The sequence below is a fragment of the Eublepharis macularius genome, chromosome 7 (genome assembly GCF_028583425.1).
Source record: "Eublepharis macularius isolate TG4126 chromosome 7, MPM_Emac_v1.0, whole genome shotgun sequence".
Lineage (NCBI taxonomy): Eukaryota > Metazoa > Chordata > Lepidosauria > Squamata > Eublepharidae > Eublepharis > Eublepharis macularius.
The window spans coordinates 64238793-64260229 of record NC_072796.1 but is presented as its reverse complement, the minus strand read 5'-3'; the positions used below and the strand labels follow the sequence as shown (position 1 = coordinate 64260229).

The window sequence follows — 21437 nt, the reverse complement described above, 5'->3', positions numbered from 1 at the left end:
AATATTGGTATTTACAGCCTTTCCACTACCCAAATCCCCAAAATACCATTTTTTTAGTGTACATCCCAAGCTGTGGGATGTACTTTTCAAGACTGCATCAAGAAAAAATACAATTTACACAATCCCAATCTTGGATTGTACTCTACAAGCTAGGACAGCTAATTATTCAGCCAGCCAAAGTATGTACTTGATTATGGACTATGCACCTTCTCCTGCAACAAGGGATATACAAGCAAAATGTGATTCCCTTCATCTGGATGGTATAGGTATGCTGATTCCACAAACCAAGAGACACAGAAGAGGTATAAAGTAATATATTTTATTAGATCATTGTATGCAAGTTGCTTCTGAAATGTGAATTCTTTGGACACTGGTGCAAAGAACAAAAATATACAATAGAAGTCCTTGTATGTAATGAATTGATTGAAATGTACAATTCCTCGAGAATATTCTTGTTAAAAAATTGTCAAATTAAGAAACTGGACCCATTGGAAGTCTGAAATGATCCCTTTGTTACCAAGCTGCTTGTTTGTTTATAGCAAGTGCATTGGTATTTGTTCCAGAAACAATGCCAAAGTCTTAGTGCCACCAAAGGATTCTGGCTAGTGGCTCCAGCTGCTTGCTGTGCCTTAATTAAGGTGAAGGAGTACAGATGGATTTCGTATTTGTTAGGGAATTCTGTTTGGACTCCAAAATGGTCTTGACAACTTTTGAACTCAAATTCTAGAATCATGTATGATCTTTTCCTTTGTGGAACATTTCATTGGATTAGATTCCATCGGCTTTTTCTGCTGGCACAACGAGGTTTGATCTTGTCTTATTTCCATCCTCATTGCAGCCCTATTCTCCATAGCTTTGGGTTCCACAATTTTTGTCATAACCTTTTCAAGAATCAGAAAGGTGCTGCTCCTCCTTGCACCAGTCAAAAAGCCTACAGGATCCAGCCCATCAGTGGATGCCCTTGTTTCAAACATCCACAAGGGGAGAAAAACCCCAGCTCTAGTCACATCAACAATGTAATAATCAACAACAGAAAAAGTACATCACATGATCAAAAAAGCTCTTTGTAAAGGATCATTTTTGTTTTAAAAGGAAGCAGTATAATCCATATTTTAAAAAATCTGTTGAGGTTAATCTGGAGAAATATTGTTACTAATTTGTACCTTTATGTTAACATTAATAACACAGAGCTAAAGAAAGCCAAAGGCCATCAACATCTGGGCTTTGCCACAAAGCAGGATTCCCTATCCAGTAGCTTCTTTCCCAAATGATCTATATAGTCCAAACTCCATTCTTGCACCTCAGAGAGTACAAGGGCAGAGAAGCCACTCTGGCCAAGTGCTCACAGAGACCCTTAGTGTCATAATGGCTGTCTCAACCATCGCTTGTTTTTCATGGCTAGAGGGGCAGGGGGAAACAAGGATAAAGAAAATAAGGAACTGATATTTAACAAGAAAGCAGAAATATGGTGGAATACTTGTGCAATGGGTCTGGTGCAGTATCTTATTTATTACACAGATACACATTTTCAGAACAGTAATGTTTATGCTTTGGGCACAGTTGCAGTAATATCCAACAAAAGTCTCAGTACAATTACTGCCACAACAGGGATATGAAACAGTTAAGGTAAAAATGATTTGGGAGGTTACACAATTGCTTTAAAATTTACACAGTGCTTTCAATTTTGTCAAGTACAATAATTCCAAATATATAATTTGCATATATATATTTGTAGAAACTTGTTATTAAGCTTTAAGTTCCTTTTATTCCTTCAGTATACTGCTAACAGACCCTCCTTAGCTGTTGCTATAAAAAAACCCTGATGATAATGATGTGGCATGAGTACTTTAATCCAAATTATGGTGTTTGCAACATTAATTCCACCGAACTCGTGTTTCAGGGGATAGGAAAAAGCAAATGACTTAGGAATGACAGTGGTTGAAATAGCACATTGACCCACCCAATATTTCTGTTCAGTGCTGCCATTCATTCAACATGGCTGTAGAGGGCTCCAGGGAAGATCCCTCTGAAATGAATATTGTGCAGTTGCAATAGCACATGAAGGACTGCTCCCAATTTTCAGTTTGACACACTTCCCCTATTACCAGCTCCCCCATTATCAACTATCATTTTAAACTCGTCATTGCCAGCTGAACAATGAGGTCAACAAACTGTAGCACCTTAAATAAATACTTTTTGTGAAACTAGCTTGTACGTACGGAGGAAAAACAGAGGAAGCTGCTGCAATGCTTTTATTGCCTCCTTAGCTGCAATCCACACACCACTCCCCTGCCCCCATATCAGGACAATTCTACACTGTTGGTTAACTTTTATGTATAAGTAAAATAACAGCTAAAATAAACCCTGTGGAAAGAGAACACTTGGACAATTATTGTTTGGCAAGGTAACTCTCCTGTGCTCCTTTTGAGAAAACAAAAGGTCCAAGAGTACTTGTCAGTACTTTAATATTAAACAACTTTGGATCAGTTGTAAAAATTAACAATGGTGTCACTAAGGCTTTAAAAAAAGAAAAAGCAAGGCTGAACTCCCCAACCCAGTCCTCTTATTTTTCTGTATTTTTTCAGGTTGCCTATAAAGCCAGTGGCATGTCCCAAAATGTACCAGGAGCCCATCATCTCATTTTCCCTTTCATGCATGACAACAGCACAGCATGTCATCTCCAAGGATGTTTATCTAGCTAACTAATTGAATAAAGGGATCAAGGCCCTAATAAAATAAAAATTAGGGTTTTTTAAAGAGGAAGTCAAGTAATGATTTTTAATATATATAGTCAGATTGATTTTCATATTGTGATTCCTACCTTCATCTGTAAAATGCGTATGAAGAGGAACAAAAGGACCAAAATTCTTGTTCTCTCCATCAACCAGGAAAGACACCAGACTAGCTCAGCCAGCAAAGCTCCTTGAAAGTGGCAGCAGATTCTGGTGTCAAATTTGTCTCTAATCAAGCAGGACTACGGTCTTTTTCTCCCACATCCTTTCATACATCAAGATGAAGGAGAGAAAAGAAACAGGTTTTCTTCTATCTCATCTAGTAAATCTCTTAAATAAAACACAAGAGCTTGACACTGGAGAGATACAAATAACCATTTTACATCTTTTAGCCCACATCATTATAGAATGAGTGATAAGGCTTCCTTACCCCATTCCAGGATCATACATGAACAAGCTACCCTAGAAAGAGTGTACTTCATATAGACTAATTAGGTACTCTGTGAGGACTTATTAGTAATGCAGCAATATAAGGATGTGAAGCCGGAGATGAAGCACCACCACCAGTGTAAGATTATAGCCCTGAAGGTCAAAACACACAATCAGGGACACACAGGTTCAGCAACAATAAGATTGCACATGCAAAAGAGAGCAAGGTCTCTGCCACCACAGGAAGCATACTCTGGTAAAAAAATGTACCTACTTGTAAGATGTCTACACAGGGGCCATTGGCATTCTAAAACCTTTAAAGAACTGCAGACTGAAAGTTAATGTTCAGTTATACTATAATATTGTGCACAGCTCTCATTTCAAGCTCTCAACAGTACTGTTTGATAGGATGGCTTGATGGAAACTATTTTTGTACTGGACTTTACCACAAAGAAAACAAGCCACATATTTTCCTAAGCAAGTTTTGCTAAGAGCTGGGAGGGCACATTTTAAACACTGGACTTGCATTCCAATCCTGTATCCCCATCAACATACTAAAAACTTTCGTCCAGTCTCTGAAAGAAAATCTTTATGAAATGAACTGCAGTGGCAGAGGTGATGTAACTTGAATAGAGTGACAGAAGCAAATCAGGAAGATGACTAATACTATGCTTTCTACTTTTCCCATGCAGGTTTTAACTAGCTGAATTATAAGATGGCCTTTCTATGACTGCAATAAAACACTGATACATGAACACTAGGCTGTGTTGATAGACTGGTGTTTATTCTCTTCCTTTGGTATAGTGTTCCTACCATTACTTTACTGCAGGCATTTTTTGTCACAGCAAATTTAAATTGATAGGTGCTGGTCTGGTCAGGGACTACTAACAACCAACATCAAGATCCTTTTTGCTTTGTCTACATTGAACTAAAGCACATAACAGTATAGCAAAGCTTGTTTACTCTCTAGTAGAAATATAGGATTCTTCCATGTAAAGGGTAGCAGCATTTACCCTTTGTGCTATAGAATTGTAAACATATATTCTATAAGCATACAATAGTCTATTTCCTTTCAAAAACTTTTATCATTGGTATGAAATTCAACATTCATTTCAGGCAAATCTTGGAAGAATCAATACCCATTCTACATTATAAATACGTAATTAAGAGCAGTACAGTTTTGCTCATTCTAACACTCCATTTTAAGTCAACCTTTAATAATAAAAAGCAGCATAGAGGAATATATTTCTTATAGTTTCCTGATTTTGCTACAGTGTTAAGATTAATTCAGAACACTGATACCATCTACAAAAACTACATTATTCACATGCCCCAACCATTCTGTTTGTTTGTCTTTGATCTGGTGGATCATGACGGCAAGAAAGGGTGTTTAGATAACTTTTTAAAATGTCTCCCTAGGGATCCAGTGTTGACGGCCATCAACTAAGCAGACCCAAGAACACCTGGCTGTGAAGAAGTCCACTGATGTTGTATTTTCAATTTTCAATCCAAAGGAACTATTTAGTAATTTCTGGAGGTGGATGTAAGCATTAAATAATAGTCTTGAGTTTATACATAACTGGCACTTTCTAGTCAATCAAAATAATTAACAAAGCAGAAACAGAAGCAGCAATAGTATATATTCCAAGTCTGCCAAGGGTTTAAAATGCATCAGTTCTTTTGTCTACCATCCCTCCGATCCTATTCTTTCTTTTTTATAAATGAAACTTTTTCTTTGGTTTCCTGTATCTTTTCTGTTATTCTCTCCTTTGTTTCTTCCATTTTCCCAGTTAACCGTTCCTTTGTTTCTTCCATTTTCTCACTTATCATGTCTCTGGTTTCTTCCATCTTCCCTGAAAGACGCTCTTTTGTTTCTTCCATTCGGTCCTGAATGTATTCCTTGACTGGAGGTGGTGTGGACATGTAGCCGTGCTTACGCAGGTACTTCACAGTGATGGACGTTCCACCTAAGGTCACTGTGTATCTGGCTGGAGTTGCAATCTTGCCAACAGGAAAGGAAAGAAAGCAAACGCTTAGCAACAGCAAAAATCCTCAAAAACAACAACTACAGCTTTTAACACTCAGGAAAAAAGGAGGTAATGTATTGTAGTTGCTGCTAAAAAAAGTGGGAAATAGGGGTAGACTAGGAAGTTAACATGATTGCTGGAGCAAGTCAAGATAAGCAGACCCTGTGGCACTACAAGCCAGTGCTGTAGGAGCCACTTGGCTCAGTGGTGCCAACAATGGGCTTTAGTTCACCCAGCACTTCCTGCTGCAAGCCACCAGCAGGCATGATGTAATGGTTACTGTGGTTGGACTGGAATCTAGGACACCCAGGTTTGAATCCCTACTCGGCCATAAAATTTGCCTGGTGATCTTGGGCCAGTCTTGCTCTCGAGGACAACTGCTCCCAGGGAAATTTCCCTGTAAGCTAAATGGCCAGTCTGCCCCTGGTTGGAAAATGAGCCTTCAGCTCTACTGGGTTTCAAGAAACCTTTCAGTTGCTAAAATAATGTGTGTGCGCGCACATGTGCAGTCAATCCTCAACCCGCTCACAGCTGCCCTTGTTAACACAGCTCACTCATACATCAGAAGGAAGACGCTGCTGAATCAGCAATAGTTGCTGGCATAAAGGAACCAAGAAACAGGGCTGCAAATCACAACAAGCTTTAAAAAAATCGTCAGTGAACCCTGGGTTACTAAAGCATCATTAGTACAAGACCACGGCTGGGTCAAGCAATACCACACAACTTTGTGGCTGCAGAAGTTTTAAAGACAGGACTGCACTTCAGACAAAACATTTTTTTACCACATTCTTTAGATGCTACCATCACAGCTGCCTTCACATCAAGCCCTTTTACTGCATGAGGCTGCAATAAAGTGGTGCTGAACACAAGCTGGTAACAGGCTGGATGAAGACTAATGAGCTGAAATTGAATCCATAGTAAATGGGGAAAATGCTGTTGATAAGCTCTGCGCAGCCAGAGAGATGGCATTCAGGTGCTAGCAGGTTACTCTCTAGACAGAGCTCTCTTGAAAGCTTCAGATTCTTTTTGATTTACAGTGGTATTGGATAGCGTCCTTCGATGACTATTTTCATAAGCTATCTTGAACCTTTATACAGAAAGGTGGTATTGGGGGAATACTAATAAAAATTCAAATTTCCTGGAATGAATTTTGGACAGAAACCTTATGTAGTAAAAATGGTGATCTCTCTTGCTTTCTGTCTCATCTAATCAGTGACTTACAGCAACATCCACAGCGCACAGCACGTTACTGACCACACAGTGCTACTGTTCAGTACTTAACAATACACAATTTTTGCTGCACCAAAAGTTTTAGATGACCAAAAAGCAATCCTGTCTTTGTAATCCAGTACTACGCAGCATGCCTAGATGATTCAATGCAATTTCAGCCAAAGTGATTTTTGAAGAGCTAGTGACTGGAGAAAAGTTTTTAGAATTTATTTGCAAACCAAAAAGGCAATTATGCCTGTGCAAGGACTAAATAAGACCTTTAAATGCTTTTGATTGTCCTTTCTAATTTTATACCCTGTATTACTTGCTCTCTCCTCCTACCTAAATCTTTGTTCCCAGTTTTGAGTTCCACATAATGACATATCATCAGGAAATAAGTGGGAGGACATATACTAATTCCTACTTCAATGAAGGCTGATGGTTTGGCAGTTTAGATCTCCTTGGAAATGCAGTCTGCTTCTCACATCAGAATAACCTCTCATTTTACATAATAGGCCCTTACTGGAAAATGCTTAGCAAATGCTGTAGCCCTAGGCTGAAGAGTTCAAGCCCAGAAATATCTGTAATAGGTTAGCCAGTGGATGATGTTAGAAAGGCAAGTCAAAGAATCACAAGGAAGAATAAAAAGCGACCCTGATGTGTCATATGCAAGACAGAAAAATAACAAATTTCACTAAGGCATAAAGCAATTAAAGCAGTTCAGTTGCTTCAAAGTACTGAAGAACAAAAATAAAGGTTCTTCAGTGCTTAAAGAGATGGCTGTTCCTGTAACAGGCATTTCATCTTGAGTAAGGCTTTCAATGGGAAGGAGAGAATGAAGTCCATCAACTGTGGTGCTCCTAACTATTGAGAAAACAAAAGAATGGACAGCAAAAATATTAAAAGTGTCTGAAGATAGCAGCAGAAGAGTAATATCTTCGTACTATTAGCAATAATATTCATCTGGCACTTGCAGCATAGTTATTGTGGGATTGTCAAAAATATTCCCTCTTCTAATTCCCTCAAACGCTTACAGGAGTTTCCTCATTTACACCCTGAAGCATGTCTTGGAAAGAGAACAGCATTTCAAAGCTGCATTCTGTCTCTTAGAACAGTCTTTTACTCTTCTGGTATCTTCAGCTTCTCAGCAACTGGAATACGTTTACCTGAGCATCATTACCCCTTCACTTGTCAGACTGTTAAATACCAGTGCCTCCCCATTTTTGTCTTCCTTTGCCAACATCTAGATTAGGACCTGTCATTATTATTACTTTATTCTCAGCCCTTTTAATAGGTCTATTGCGAGTACATTTATGTGTGGCAGTGATCTTTAACTGAATTCCAGTGCTCCAGTCCTAATAACAGACTGGAAGGATAACTGATGGGTTGTGGTCACTTCACTATCCCATTACGCACCCATTTTTATTGGGGAAGGGGGAGGTAAGAGTTATTAAACTCCCCACTCTTTCATTACTTACCTTGTACATTGCATATGCAGTTAATGCATTTCCACTCTGAGAATGCTTTAGTATATTTACAATGCCTTCAGGCAGTCCTATGAATTCGAGGAAAGGGACAACATTTACTCCTCTGAAAGAAAAGATAAAGTAAAATGAACAGATTACTTGCATTCTTATAAACGTTTCTTTTGGTAAGAGAGCCATGCATAAGAGAAATATCTAGTTAACATAAGTAAAAAAAATCCAAAAAACTACAATGTAATCAATCATGCTATCTCTCAAAACTTGACTGAAGTCATGAATACCATTATATAGAGTTGGAAAGAAGATTATTCAGCAAACTGTAAGTACAAAAGTATTGCTTTAAAACAGTTAATAACTTATACAACTAGTCTAAAGTAACAGAACCTTGATGGCATTTCACCATTACTGCTTGCACTTTCCTAACTGATCTCAAAGACAAGAAAGGAAATAAAGAAAACTGAAGAGCTGCATTTGCAAGGAGTAAGAGACCAACTCATTTTTTCTGCTACAATAAATTCTTTAGCAAATAGACTTGCTGGACACCAGGACATGCCTTTAACATCACAATTTAATTCTGAAATAGGAAATGCTATCCTTTTATTTTTATGATATCCTAATTTTATCAAAGCTAATGAAGTAAAATCATTGGATGATTTCAGAAGGTAGCAATATTAGCTTGTTGCAGCAAAAATTAAACAGGAGTCTCAAGGCATTTAAAATATTCATTTTTATTCTTGTTACAAAATAGTGCCAAATCTGAGGATACTGGAGCCATGAGCAGACAGGACAGATATTTCGACAAACATGAAACTGTTCCAGGTTTGCAGAAAAATCTGAAATCTTTAAAAAAAAAAAAAGAGGGTAAGCCCCCTCCAATAGTGGCTTTAAGAAGTAAATGCCCTCAGCGGCCATTGCTAGGCAACTACACAGTGCTGATAGAAAAAGGCAAAAACAAGGGGCAAGGCCTATGTCAAGGCTGTTTTGGCCTTTAAGGGAGGACTTATTGGGGCCAGGCCTGGCAGCATTGGGCAACTTGATACCACATAATTTGCAGGACTCACCCAGGCCCAGCTGCTCTCTACTGTTAAACAGCAGTCACCCCACAAAAGCCAGTGTGGTATAGTGGACAGAGTTTTAAATTAGGATCTAGGAGACCCACTCTGCCATGGAAGCTGGCTGGGTGACCTTGGGCCAGTAACAAGCACTCAACCTCACCTACTTAGTGTTGTTGTAAGGATAAAATGGAGAACGATGGTTGTTGTGGGTTTTCCAGGCTGTATTGCCGTGGTCTTGGCATTGTAGTTCCTGACGTTTCGCCAGCAGCTGTGGCTGGCATCTTCAGAGGTGTAGCACCAAAAGACAGAGATCTCCCAGTGTCCCAGATCTCTGTCTTTTGGTGCTATACCTCTGAAGATGCCAGCCACAGCTGCTGGCGAAACGTCAGGAACTACAATGCCAAGACCACGGCAATACAGCCCGGAAAACCCACAACAACCATCGTTCTCCGGCCGTGAAAGCCTTTGACAAAATGGAGAATGATCCCCATTGTGGAGAAAAGAGGGGTCTAAATAAAGTAAATAATATAGTTAGAGATGGAGGGCAGTTAAAAGGCAGGTAGATTGGTGAGTTGGAAGGAAAGAAAAAAATAGGGAAAGGTGAATATATAGGAGTTGCCTGGAGAAGAGAAAGAGGAAATAGCGTCAGGATGAGAACATAGGGGAAATGAGGTGCCCTCCGTAAATCCCTGCATGTAACTGGTTCTAGTGTGGTAGCTGACACTGAGCAACGCAGCCAGGACTGCACAATGCAGCCAAAATTCTCCGAGGAAGAAGCTGCCAAGGTGAGGGAAGAAGGGAAAGCTGAAGAGGTGGGATGCAGACACAATTAGGTTTGTGAGAGGAGGGGGAAGAACAGAAGAAAGCAGGAAAAGGGGAGAGGCTATGGGGGCTTTTAGGAAAAACAAACAGTGGGGGAGGTGAAAATGAGATGCCCCTTGTTGGTCCTCAAGAGGTCCCTCATCTTTTAAGGGGGGAGACATCTTTTTAAGGGGGGGAGTTGTTGTCTTGGTTTTAATTTGGAAATTTTTATAAAAATCATTTTGTAAGCTGCTGAAGGACTGGACTACAAGTTGCAGTCTGTTTATGTTTAGTGACTTATCCTGCAAGTCCTATGCTTATTTCATGTTTCTTTGTGATTATCTGGTTTAAATTACTTAGGAGCTGGAATTTTTGTTGAAAGTACTAAATGTTAGGAAAATCTGCTTGTAGATGGATGATTCTGAATCCTGGCCTGTAATAGCTAATGTTTGGTTACAAACTTTTAAAAAGTGTGGATGATTAGAATAACTAGGTATGAACTCTGCTCAAACCAAGAATTGGACACTTGTTAGATTTAAGTAAAAGCTGATTTCTGGATTGCATGTCTTTAACAGAAGACATAGAACAATGATAATTTGTAGTTAGAAGTATGAACCTTTTGACATCACAAGGTATTATGTTTGTTTTAGTTACTAGAACCAACTGGCATTAAGTGCCCTTTCTAGGAGCTATGTATCCAAATGTCATTCTAAATTTATCACTTCTTGGAGTAATAAAGCTCCCAAGCCATTTAACATTTTGCTTTACATAGAACCAAGTAAAACACTCACCTCCAGATATTTTAGACTAAGTGAAAGTTAGTTGCTTTTAGCTACCGTATTTGGCCATTGAATACATTCAGGAACGTTCATTTTGAACTATAAACAAATTATATATAGGCCCAGTTTTGGAAGTGAGAAAATTACTGAAGCAATACATTTGATCATGAAACTTTATATAGACTTAAGATATTCTTAAGTAACTCAGAAAGCAATTCTAAGCAGATCTACTCAGAATCCCACTCATGCCTAATCAATAGGGCTCGCTCTCTGGGAAGTGTACTTAAGATTGAACTGTAAACTTGGAAACTGAAAATCCAAACATTTAGAGTAACCATTTATGTCCTAATCTCAGGAACATCTATGACTGAGCAGAACAATGTATATACAACGCTGGAAAAACATCCATTTATTGAGTACCATTTATTATGTGAGTACCATTTGTTGCACAGAACTCTTCACAAGCACTTGGTGATTCTAAACAGTACTTGGAGAATGCCAGATTGTGTACAAGTATATCTGAAGTAGGGATGCATGAATATGCTTATTGTTTCAGTTGTGTACATATTCATTATGACCATTTTCATGCCACTTATTTCTTTGCTAGTTTTCCTGTTTTGTTAGTTCTCTTATAGCAGTGATGGCGAACCTATGGCATGCTCTGAGCAGAGATCACATGGGTTTTGGCCCTGCCCATGTGATTCCTTTTCCTCAAGGCTGCCTCCCTGCTGCCCGTCTCGCCGGCAGGAAGGAAGGAGGGGAGGGAGAGAGGAAGGGGGTGGGGGAGGGGGGGAGAGAGACAGTGTGTGTGTGTGTGTGTGCGCGCGCGCTTGCAAGCCGGGCTGCTGGTGTAAAGAAGGGCAAACTGCTTTGATTTAACTTGCTTTACTTTCAGTCGTAGCTCATGAGTGAGTGAGAGAGAGAGAGAGTGCTTGCAAGCCGGGCTGCTGGTGTAAAGAAGGGCAAACTGCTTTGATTTAACTTGCTTTACTTTCATTCGTGGCTCCTGAGTGAGTGAGTGAGTGAGTGAGAGAGAGAGAGAGAAAGAGAGAGAGATGTTAATTAGTTCGGACAACTGTATGAGTTGTTTTTTCTTAACTAAAACCTCAGTATTCAGGTTTAATTGCAGTGTTGGCACTTTGAAATGAATAAGTTGGTTTTGTGTTGCAGTTTGGGCACTCGAGCTCAAAAAGGTTCGCCATCACTGTCTTATAGCATTTCTGTTACAAGCCACTTTTATATAAAGGCAGGCATCAGTTTTAATGGTAGTTTCTACTGGTTTTTATTAGTACAACTGGGCAGAGGGGATGACTGCAATGTTATCCTGAAAGGGGAGAAGCCACGACAGAAACTGGAATTTTCAAACTGACAATGTTTTGATAAAATTCAGTAACATTGCTAACCTGGACAATTTGCAGCCAAAAGCTTCATTTTAAAAAAGTAGCTCTTTTTGTACTTTTAAAGTTGAAACAATATTACCCAAATCCTATTTCTATGTAAATGAACATTTATATAAGAATGACAGATTAGTACAATGTGGCTTCAGCAACTTATACTATGGAAAGAGACTATATTTCGTAATCATCATAGCACTAATGTGTTAAATATCATGACCTGTGTGATTTACTCCATCATCAGCAATATCATCCATTTCAAACACAGCAAATAGGAACACAAAGCTAATACTAAAATGGCAACTAAAATAAGACATTACTATAATCTGAGATGTTCCTTCAGAAAAGTGTGTTACTTAAAACTGGATTGAAACAAAATTTTGATTGACTGAAGCAGCAACTAACTTTTTTTTTTAATTCAACAATTTAGTGCAGTGATCTACTGCAAATAGCAGAGTTTCTGCTGCTTATATTAAGCATGAAGAATGATTTGGGCCACTGATACTCAACACTGTCCAGTTTTTCCACAAGTGTCCAGAAAATGCTAATGCCAGCAGTTGAGTACAGCAAAATACAGTCTATGAGGCCCTTCAGGGAGTGTTTCAGGGTCCCAAGCAATGAATCTAGTCCTCCAGGGAAAGGGAAGCAATGAATTTATATATTTAGCACTCATAAATGACTCATATATGCAGGAATAGATTTAGCTGATTCGTGAAAGAAGTCAACATTAAAATTTAAGCAACTGTTACAAATACATATTTAGAAGTAAACTGTTGCAACATTTACGTTCCTCCCCTCATTGCAAGGCAGCAAGCTCTGTAACCCATATTTTTTCAGTCAGATAAAAAAAGACCACCCAGAAGAACCACAAGAGAAGCAACACATACAGAGGACCTCATCAAGAACAAAGAATACAAGCAAGACATAAGGTGATGCTGTGGTCTTGGCATCTTAAACTGAAAAAAGGGAGAAAACTCTGAGTGGACTTTCTTACATAATTCTATCAGTATGAAGGGAGCTTTACCCAGTTTAGTAGGAGACGATGACCCAAGAATGCAGCTGTACAAATGTATATGGCTTCATTCTCAGGAGAATAATACTCCATCAAAATACTGAATTGCTACATGGAACAGACACTTTAATGTTGATGTTCTAAATTCATTACACTGTTGTAGGACTTAAGATTTTAGTAAACAGATTTCAATTTCATATATTTAATATGAACCATACTGCATATGTGTTCTTGTTAAGTTTCCCTTGATAAGCATAAAATATTATACAATTCACCACTTACTTTAAAGCTGCATAATAAAAGGCTCCAAACCATATGCTGGAAGTCAAAAGATGCACCGGAATCAGAACTTTTCCGTACTGTTTAAAAGTTCTCTTGAATCTCTGCACCAGACTAATAGACTTGTCTTGTAAAGGATCAAGCTCTATGGGACTTGATTCTATAGGGACTCCCTGGGTTAAGTTAGCTGTTGGTATGGTATGTCTTTCATTTTTTAGTTCTTTAGGATGAGCGTGTTCTGGCTGGGATGATACTTTCCCTAAAGATTCCTTTTCCTGGGAAACACAAATGGTTGCAGATGCATGCAGACACTGGCGTTGGGAGCGCAGAGCCAAGGATACTATTTTGAGTCTAGAATTAAGCAAGGAAGGTTGTCCTTTCAAGCGCTGAAATATACAGGTGCGATGAGGTATCAAATATGTGCTGTATGCCAGCTGAAACGATCTCTGCATTCTGATTGATGACAACAGCATATTGAAGACACTGTTATATGCAGCTCCTATGAAAACAGGTAGATTGTTAAGAGTTGACATAATAAGATATATTTCTAGATTGCTATTATCATGAATTTATCAGTGTAATCTAAGAACGAAGCCAGCTTCTCCAAAATTGCGAGATTATTGGCAAAATGAAGGCTTCCTAACAACATTAGCAAAGTCAAGTGCTAAAGAAAAATGAGTACTTTCTACTTAAATTATTTTCCTAGCAACACTTAAAGCAACAAATTCCAGACACAGAAATGTATAAGTAGTTGATCTTGCCTTCTCTGCCAGAGGTACTGAATGAAACCAGTCCTAATAACTGAAGGTTGAGAAACAATGAAATGAACTGCTAAACTGTGTAGAATATAGGTTAAATCTGTGGTTAAAAAAAGGAGACTTCACATTGGTGCACATTTTCAAAAATGCAAGAAAACACAGCCGGTAATTAGGTTGTCTGACTCATTCTATAACATGTGAGATTAGTTTTATTAGTAGAAGACTTAACAGCTGAGCTGATATTTCTGTATTTTTGGAAAATTAAATCTTGAATACATCTTAGAAAAACGCTGTCAACTCTATACTGAATTTTCCTTTATATATTACAAAAAAAAGGCTATATGTTCCTGTTAGCCATTATAACTTCCAATTTTTGTCAGATACTAGAAAATCCTTACACCTGTACCTCCCTTTATTAACACAAACAGCAGCAGTAAGTATGGATCTGGTGGAAACAGTCACATCTTATGCACGGGTATACATCAAAACATGCATCCTAGTGTGGGTGATTAACATGCACTACATTTGCACTTGGACTTGATATGCACTGAGTATGACTCGAGGGGGTGGGGAATAAAAATGGTTGGCCTGACAGGATTATTGTGTTTGTTAGCCTTACCCAGTGAGAGGAAATGACAGTTGCAGAGTAGGCATGAGGGCTGGGTGAGTTAGGAAAAATATAGGTTATTTCCCTCCTTTTACTTTTGGCTCCCATTAACTGCCAGGCTCTGCTGGTTGTGGGCTCATACCTGAGGGCTGCTCTCTGCTGCCCTACGAATGTACACCAGAAGCAGGTATGCATAGACCTTAGACTCTCCAGGGGTAGGATGGGGGACAAGTAGTTTTAAAAGGAACTTTCCACATATATTGAGGGTTCCCACGGTATGAAGAAAACACTTCCTGGCCTGGTGTATGCTGCCCAGAGATTTCACAAGCAACAGGCATCTTTGAAAACAGTACTAATAGGAGCAACTGGGGAAAAGCTTATTCGCACGGGCTGTTGCAATTCAGTTTGAAAATTAATTTGTAAAAACAGATAATCATAAAGCTTATAGAGGTTAGATCTCTACATCTATTCAAATATTACTCTTAACATCTGCCCTCCCAAGAACCTTCTTAGGTGCAAACTATACATGATGCTGGGGATCCATGTACAGATTTCCAGATGCGTAGTTGAGCTTCAAATGGCAGGGGCATGAACGTGTGAGAGAAAGCTATCTGGGGCCACACTGCTGGGGAAGGGGATTAACTCTTCTCCATAACATTTCCCAGACTGGAAATGCCCCCTCCCTGATATGTTAAGTCCTAGGAGAATTAATGAAACAGTGTGATGGGGCAGGTGCCCCACAACTTCTTTCTGGTGATCCAAACATAGACCTCCAATATTCCTTGTTGTTTGGCTCTAAAATAAGATACAATTGCTTTCATTCTGATTGTCAAAAATGTGGGCTGCCCAAGGCTATCTATTACTCAACACCCGCTTCTCAGCTGAAGCTACCTACTCACTTTCATCTACATGGACCCAATCTTGCATAATCCTAATTTCATCTTTAGGATCATACTCCTCATTCTTCCTGCTGTTTAAGTAATTTTTGTGTAAATTGCCTTTGTTCAGAAAAAAAATATTTATCTCAACAGCTGTCACTAGCAGCAACTGTCTACCGGACTTTTAATGCTGCAAGATTGAAAGATCCTGCAAATACACCAGAAAGCTTTATATACACACACCAAATTTTCCATTATAACCTCTTCCAGTGACAGTTTTGGGGCTGCATGAAGAGTTTCATTACAAGGAATATTTTTGATGAAGGCTGGAGGCTGTAGAAGACTGGTCCTTACTTTCAATACGTTCTGTTTATCAATTACATTGTACTGGTTGATGCTTAAAAGCAGCTGATTTATACAGCTATTTATAATTAACTATATGGGCAGATGTGAAGTTATGTTATGCCCTCTAGTGCATCTTCCCAGCACAGCAATTGGTATAATAAACGTTCTAATTAACTAAGAATATATTAAATTTCTCTCTTTCTTACCCAAAGAAGAACTCCATGCTACTGGAATATTTCCTACCCAAGCACAGCAACCCTCCCTCCAATAAAAGCAGTATCTCATCTATTCCAGAATCTTACTCTTGTATATGTTTTCCAAGACATATCTTAAAAGTATTTGTTGCTTCCATGCCTTTCAACACAGCTAAATTGTTTTATCATTTCTATTACTTCCTTCTATCTATGTAACAAACTAAGCCAGAAGCTCTCTGTTCATGGGCTAAGGCATAAACAAAATTCAGGTTTTGGCTGTACATTACTACCGTGCTTTTTATGAGATTAAACTGTCCTAATCAAGGATAAGTATTTAGTCTTGACCAGTTTTCACTGCAAAGAGTAAGAAAACTGATGTATGAAGTCTAAAACACATGTGCACAGGTACTTCCTTGGACAACTGTTAAGTTTCACCAGCTGTGAAGCCCAGCACTAACTGAGCTAAAAACCTCTGCTGTTACAACCACTCTTCTATTTCTTCCAGCTTACTTGTGTGTGAAACAGATTTCAGGGCAGGAGTGAGAAAAAGGAAGTAGAGAGAGCTGGGAATTTCAACAAAAGTGGCAAGAATAAGAAGTTTCAATTCAGCATATGCTGATGATAATTACTTATATTTTAAAAATATAATATACAAAGTAAATATAAAACAAATCAATCAGTAAAATCAGTGAGTGGAATGTGTAAATGAGTCATACCCCCAAAGATCAGGTATCAACTTATCAGAACTGATTTGTTCATTATTATTCTTAACACTTTTCACAAGTAATCAGATATCAACAAAACAGAAAATTTGTTCTACAGACTTATTGACTCCTACTGTGATGTGAATGTCATGTTATGTTCACAATGTCTAGGAAATTCTACAATGTAAACCTTATACTACTACTGAAATTCAAATAGGCAGCTAGATAATATTAGGATACTATTTAAAACTATATTTGCCTTTTCTAAACAAAGATATGTTTCAGTCCCAATGTTGTATAGCCTAGCTGCTTAGCAAATGAGCTACTGTAGTAATTTAAAAATAATAAAGTTATTTATCATAAACTGATAGACCTTATTCAAAAAAGCAAACATGTCATCTATACACCATTACAGAAAACAATGAGAAGCCACCTGCAGATTAAAAAAGGTTATTCTTAATTATCTGCTCCTAGAAGGATTACCAGCATTTATTTTTAACTAGCAACAAAGCCCTTTGTGGGAAAAATACAATGGGCTCTAGAAAAGGGAGGGCAGGCAGGCGGGCATTCCCTCCTCCTCTGTCACTGATCCTGGCCGGATGCAGGGGGGCAGGCATGGCCACCTCCTCTGCACCTGATTCCAGCCAAGTGGGTGGGCATTTCCTCCTGCTCCACTCCTGCTCCCGGCTGAGTGAAGGGGCGAGCCTTGCCGCATGCTCCATGTCCCATCCCGGCTGGGTGAAGTGGAGGTGGGCACTGCCACCTGCTCTGCTCCTGATCCCAGCTGGGTGAAGAAAGGACGGGCATTGCCTCCTACTCTGCGCTTGATTCCAGCTGGGTAAAGTGGGGGGGGGCATTGCCACTTGCTCCACACCTAATTCTGGCAGGTTGAATGGGGGACAGGCATTGTCTCCTGCTTCGCAATTGACCGAGACCGGGTGAAGGGGGGCGGGCATTGCCTCATGCTCCGCTCCTGATCCTGGCTGGGTGAAGGGGTGGGCATTGTCACCTTCACCTTGCCTGATCCTGGCCGGGTGAAGAGGGGCGGGCACTGCCCCCTCTATGCTCTGCGCCTGATCCCAGTTGGGTGAGGACGGCAGGCGGGCATTGCCACCTGCTCCCCTCCTGATCACCAGCTGGGTGAAAGTGGGGGATGGATATTGCCACCTGCTCCACTCCTGATCCAAGCTGTGTGAAGGTAGGGGATGGGCATTGCCACCTGCTCCACTCCTGATCCCAGCTCGGTGAAGAGGGCCCGGAATTGTCACCTGCTCCACTCCTGATCCCAGCTGGCTGGGTGAAGGCAGGGGGCATGCATTGCCACCTGCTCCACTCCTGATCCCAGCTAGGTGAAAGCTGGCAGCCTTCCCCAGGAGCAGCATCTGACGTTTGCCCTAGTGGAGTTTGAATGGGAGTTTTTGAATATGGAAAATTACGTCGGTGAGATAACGATCTTTGAAAAAGACTCGGAAATGGGACCACACCTCCCCCCCAAATGAACCGGTCTGCCTGTCAGATGGTCTAATCCAACCTGCATGTATTCGGACCTATACTTGAATTCTGACCCTATGAACTTTTTGAGTAAACTCTAAGAAAACTTATGGACTTTAGAAGTATTAATTGGTCATAGGCGATACCATCATTGTTTTGCACTAGCAATTTATGTATAGGTCTGTATATGAAGACTGTGTACTAATATGTACTGAATGGCAATTTGAATTATGAAATAACCATAAGAATAATTTTGTAATTTTTCTAAATCTTTATTTCGTTAGGTTTTCACAACTATTTTAACTTTTTACTGCACAGTGACAGACAAATAGATGTTGAAACTGTGTTGCTTTAACATATATAATGGGGTGGAATTAAAACATTATAACCTTCAAGATCTTTATAATCTTCAACCACGGATATATCCTTACACAGTAATTGTCTTATATGCAATTTAGGACACATTTGTAAATACAGAACCTGCTAAAGAATAAAACCTACTTGAGGGCAGGAAGGCAACTGCTTGTAAAACTGTTTGGGAAAACCTGTTGTCTAGGGTTATTTCTGCATCAGAGAAGGCAGAATGCCAGACTGCCTAAGATCTGTGGTCACTTGGCCTCTGATTCAACCTGAATACAAGGCTACTCTCAAGTGGTTTTATTTTGAGCAAGAGAAGTCCCAGAGGATGACGATGGACAACACACCATCTAGCCCATACCTTTTAGGTTCCCTTTTGCTGTTCAGTGTCTATGAGGTTGTTAGACAGGATCATGGGGACTTTGCTATGCTGATTAATGCTCAGCTTCACTGCTGTTTTTCATCCAACCCAGTTCCTACAATTAGTTATCATTCCATGAACATACATGGTGACATGCTGGATTGCAAACTGATTGAAATGAAATCCAGATCAGACTTGGATAATGAACACCAGAATTATCTCATAGGCACAAAAAGAAAAATAAGGGTATTCATAGTTGGTATACAGCTCCTCAGGCCCTTAAAGTCAATTGATTTGGGATTATCCTATATTCAGAATTGCATCTAGAATCTCAAATTGTGGCAGGAGGCGAAATGACTCTCACGAACCTAATCCAATGAGATGGTCTTGACTATTTCCAGTTTGCTCAAAAGCTATGAACCAACATTGACAACTTGACAGTCTCTAGTCTGAAACTACCATATTCCTTCCACACATTCTGCCCTTGAAGACAATATGTAACTTAAATTGAGATAAGTAACTCAGTATTATGTACTTAAGTATCTGCAGGCATGATTAATGTTTCAACCTTTAACACTTCAAATTACTATATTTCCTAAAATCACCAGAGGCTTCCCTATTAATCTGCCAACTACACGCCAAGATCAAATAACAATGACAGGTAAGAGATGTCTGTAACTGTTAAACAAATTCAGAATTCCCTCCCTATAGAGACAAAAGTTCAAACCTTCAGAATGTTTAGAAAGCAGCTTTATGACTTTCTTATATAGGCTAGGTTAAATAGGTTGGTTAAGCAGACACAATTAAGTTTAAATATCTTTAATTGTTTTGTATATTTTTGTTAACTTTTGTGATTTTGTTGCAGAACTGAAATTAACCTACAACCTCATATACATAAAATAGCAGTGTCAAAATCATAACTCACTGTTTATATCATACAGATCTTCTAGTAATCAGCAACTAAGAAACCAGATTAATCAAAAGACCTACAAAATGGAAAAAAATCTTTTTGATATTCAACAAGGCCACTGGAGCTCTTTTCTTATTCTTATTTGTGCACAGGCCAAGGTCACCTTTTGGATGACATCAGAAGGCAGAGCCAAAGACTGACAAAACTGTTGGTCAGTATGGCATTTCCCTTTCCCAGTCCATACAGAGAAAAAAGTTTCCTCAAACACTTGGAAATAGTTTACTAGTTAAAAAACAAAAAAAACCCTCTTACAGGTCACATAGGAAATTATGAAATGACAGATACCGTAAACAACTAGGCACAGCAATGAAAGAGTATGGGGCACTCTGCTGGATTAGACAGGGCACCCTTTCATTCTATGCATATAACATATTTGAAAATGAAATCCTGTGCTCAAGTCATAGTTGACTTACAGGGTCCCTGGTGGGGTTTTCTTAGCAAGAGACTCCATTGCCTGCCTCTGCAATCTTCGGTGGAGGTCTCCTATCCAATTAATAACCAACCCTGCTTAAGCTTCTGAGATCTGACGAGATCAGGCTCTCCTGGACTATCCAGGTCACATTTACTTGAACGTAAATTTCACTTTATCCAGTCATGCATACTCCCTGATAAGCATGCATCATCTCCCACGGCTTTAAGACGCTACCGACAACAGGCGTTTTTGAACACATGTATTGTGCAAGGCGCAAACGGGATGAGGGAAGCAGAACACCTGCAGCTGCTTGGGAGGAAACAGCCTGCAAGCTAACGCGGGAAGAAAAGAATGAGGGGTTGGTACCAGGTTCCGACAGAACCCGCCCGAAACAAGAAGACACAAGTTTTCCTAAAGTCCTAAATTACCTTCAGATCAATTTCCTCTTCTACAGCACTTACCACAAGCGAGTAGGACCAATCACTGGAATATTAAAACGATTATTAAAGTTTCTTTGAGTATGAATGAACTAAAGTTAACGATAAACCGTTTCCTTCGCCCAGAGTAGTGGGCCGTATGAGCGGGTGTGGCAGCCCCAGCTCTATCAAAGCAACAGACACTGCACCCCGCCCCCCGCCCCGGGCTTTCTGGCAAACAGCGCAAGCCTGCGAGCGGGACGGAAGAGGAAAGACCAGCAGCCTCCCCGTCACGCATGGCAATGGAGCGAGGCGAAATAAGGGCTCAAGGGACCCTCACCCGTATCTTGGGAGGGACAGTGCAGCCTTCACACGGCCCGCTGATTCCGGCTGGAGAGACCCTGAGCCAACCCCTCTCTCACACAGCCCTACCTCACAAGGTTGTTGTGAGGGCGAAATACGGAGGGAAGAACCTCGGCCAACGCCCCGCGCTTCTTGGAGGATAGAAAACCGAGCGCGGAGAAAAGAATGGCTACCTTTCGAAGAGACCTGCATTCCTCCGCAGCACAGGGCAGCGAGAGGCACTCTAGGCCCTCCGCGCTCCTTCCCTATCGTGTTCGCCTCCACTGACCCTCCAAGAAGTAGCAGGCTACCATTTTCTGCTCCCGCCCCCTCAGAGAAGACCTGCGCCATACGCATGCGCTCTGTGAGAAGGTCCTCGACGGTCCTTCTGGGACTTGTAG

General features: G+C 40.0%; 1 protein-coding gene across 1 annotated transcript; it reads right to left on the bottom strand.

The window, feature by feature from the left end:
• Positions 1–303: 303 nt before the first annotated feature.
• Positions 304–21377, bottom strand: FAM210A (family with sequence similarity 210 member A). Its single transcript, XM_054985446.1, has 4 exons — positions 21231–21377; positions 13205–13700; positions 7876–7987; positions 304–5162 (listed from the first exon to the last, which is right to left on the bottom strand). The coding sequence occupies exons 1-4, from the start codon at positions 21247–21249 to the stop codon at positions 4863–4865; spliced, it is 927 nt and encodes a 308-aa protein (XP_054841421.1). The 5' UTR covers positions 21250–21377; the 3' UTR covers positions 304–4862.
• Between the last annotated feature and the right edge of the window lie 60 nt (positions 21378–21437).

Excerpts from the sequence above, each read along its gene's own strand:
- FAM210A (XM_054985446.1), bottom strand. Across the intron at positions 7,988-13,204 it reads TTTTATTATGCAGCTTTAAA|AGGAGTAAATGTTGTCCCTT; the intron begins GTAAGTGGTGAA and ends CTTTTCTTTCAG. Across the intron at positions 5,163-7,875 it reads CTGCATATGCAATGTACAAG|ATTGCAACTCCAGCCAGATA; the intron begins GTAAGTAATGAA and ends CCTGTTGGCAAG.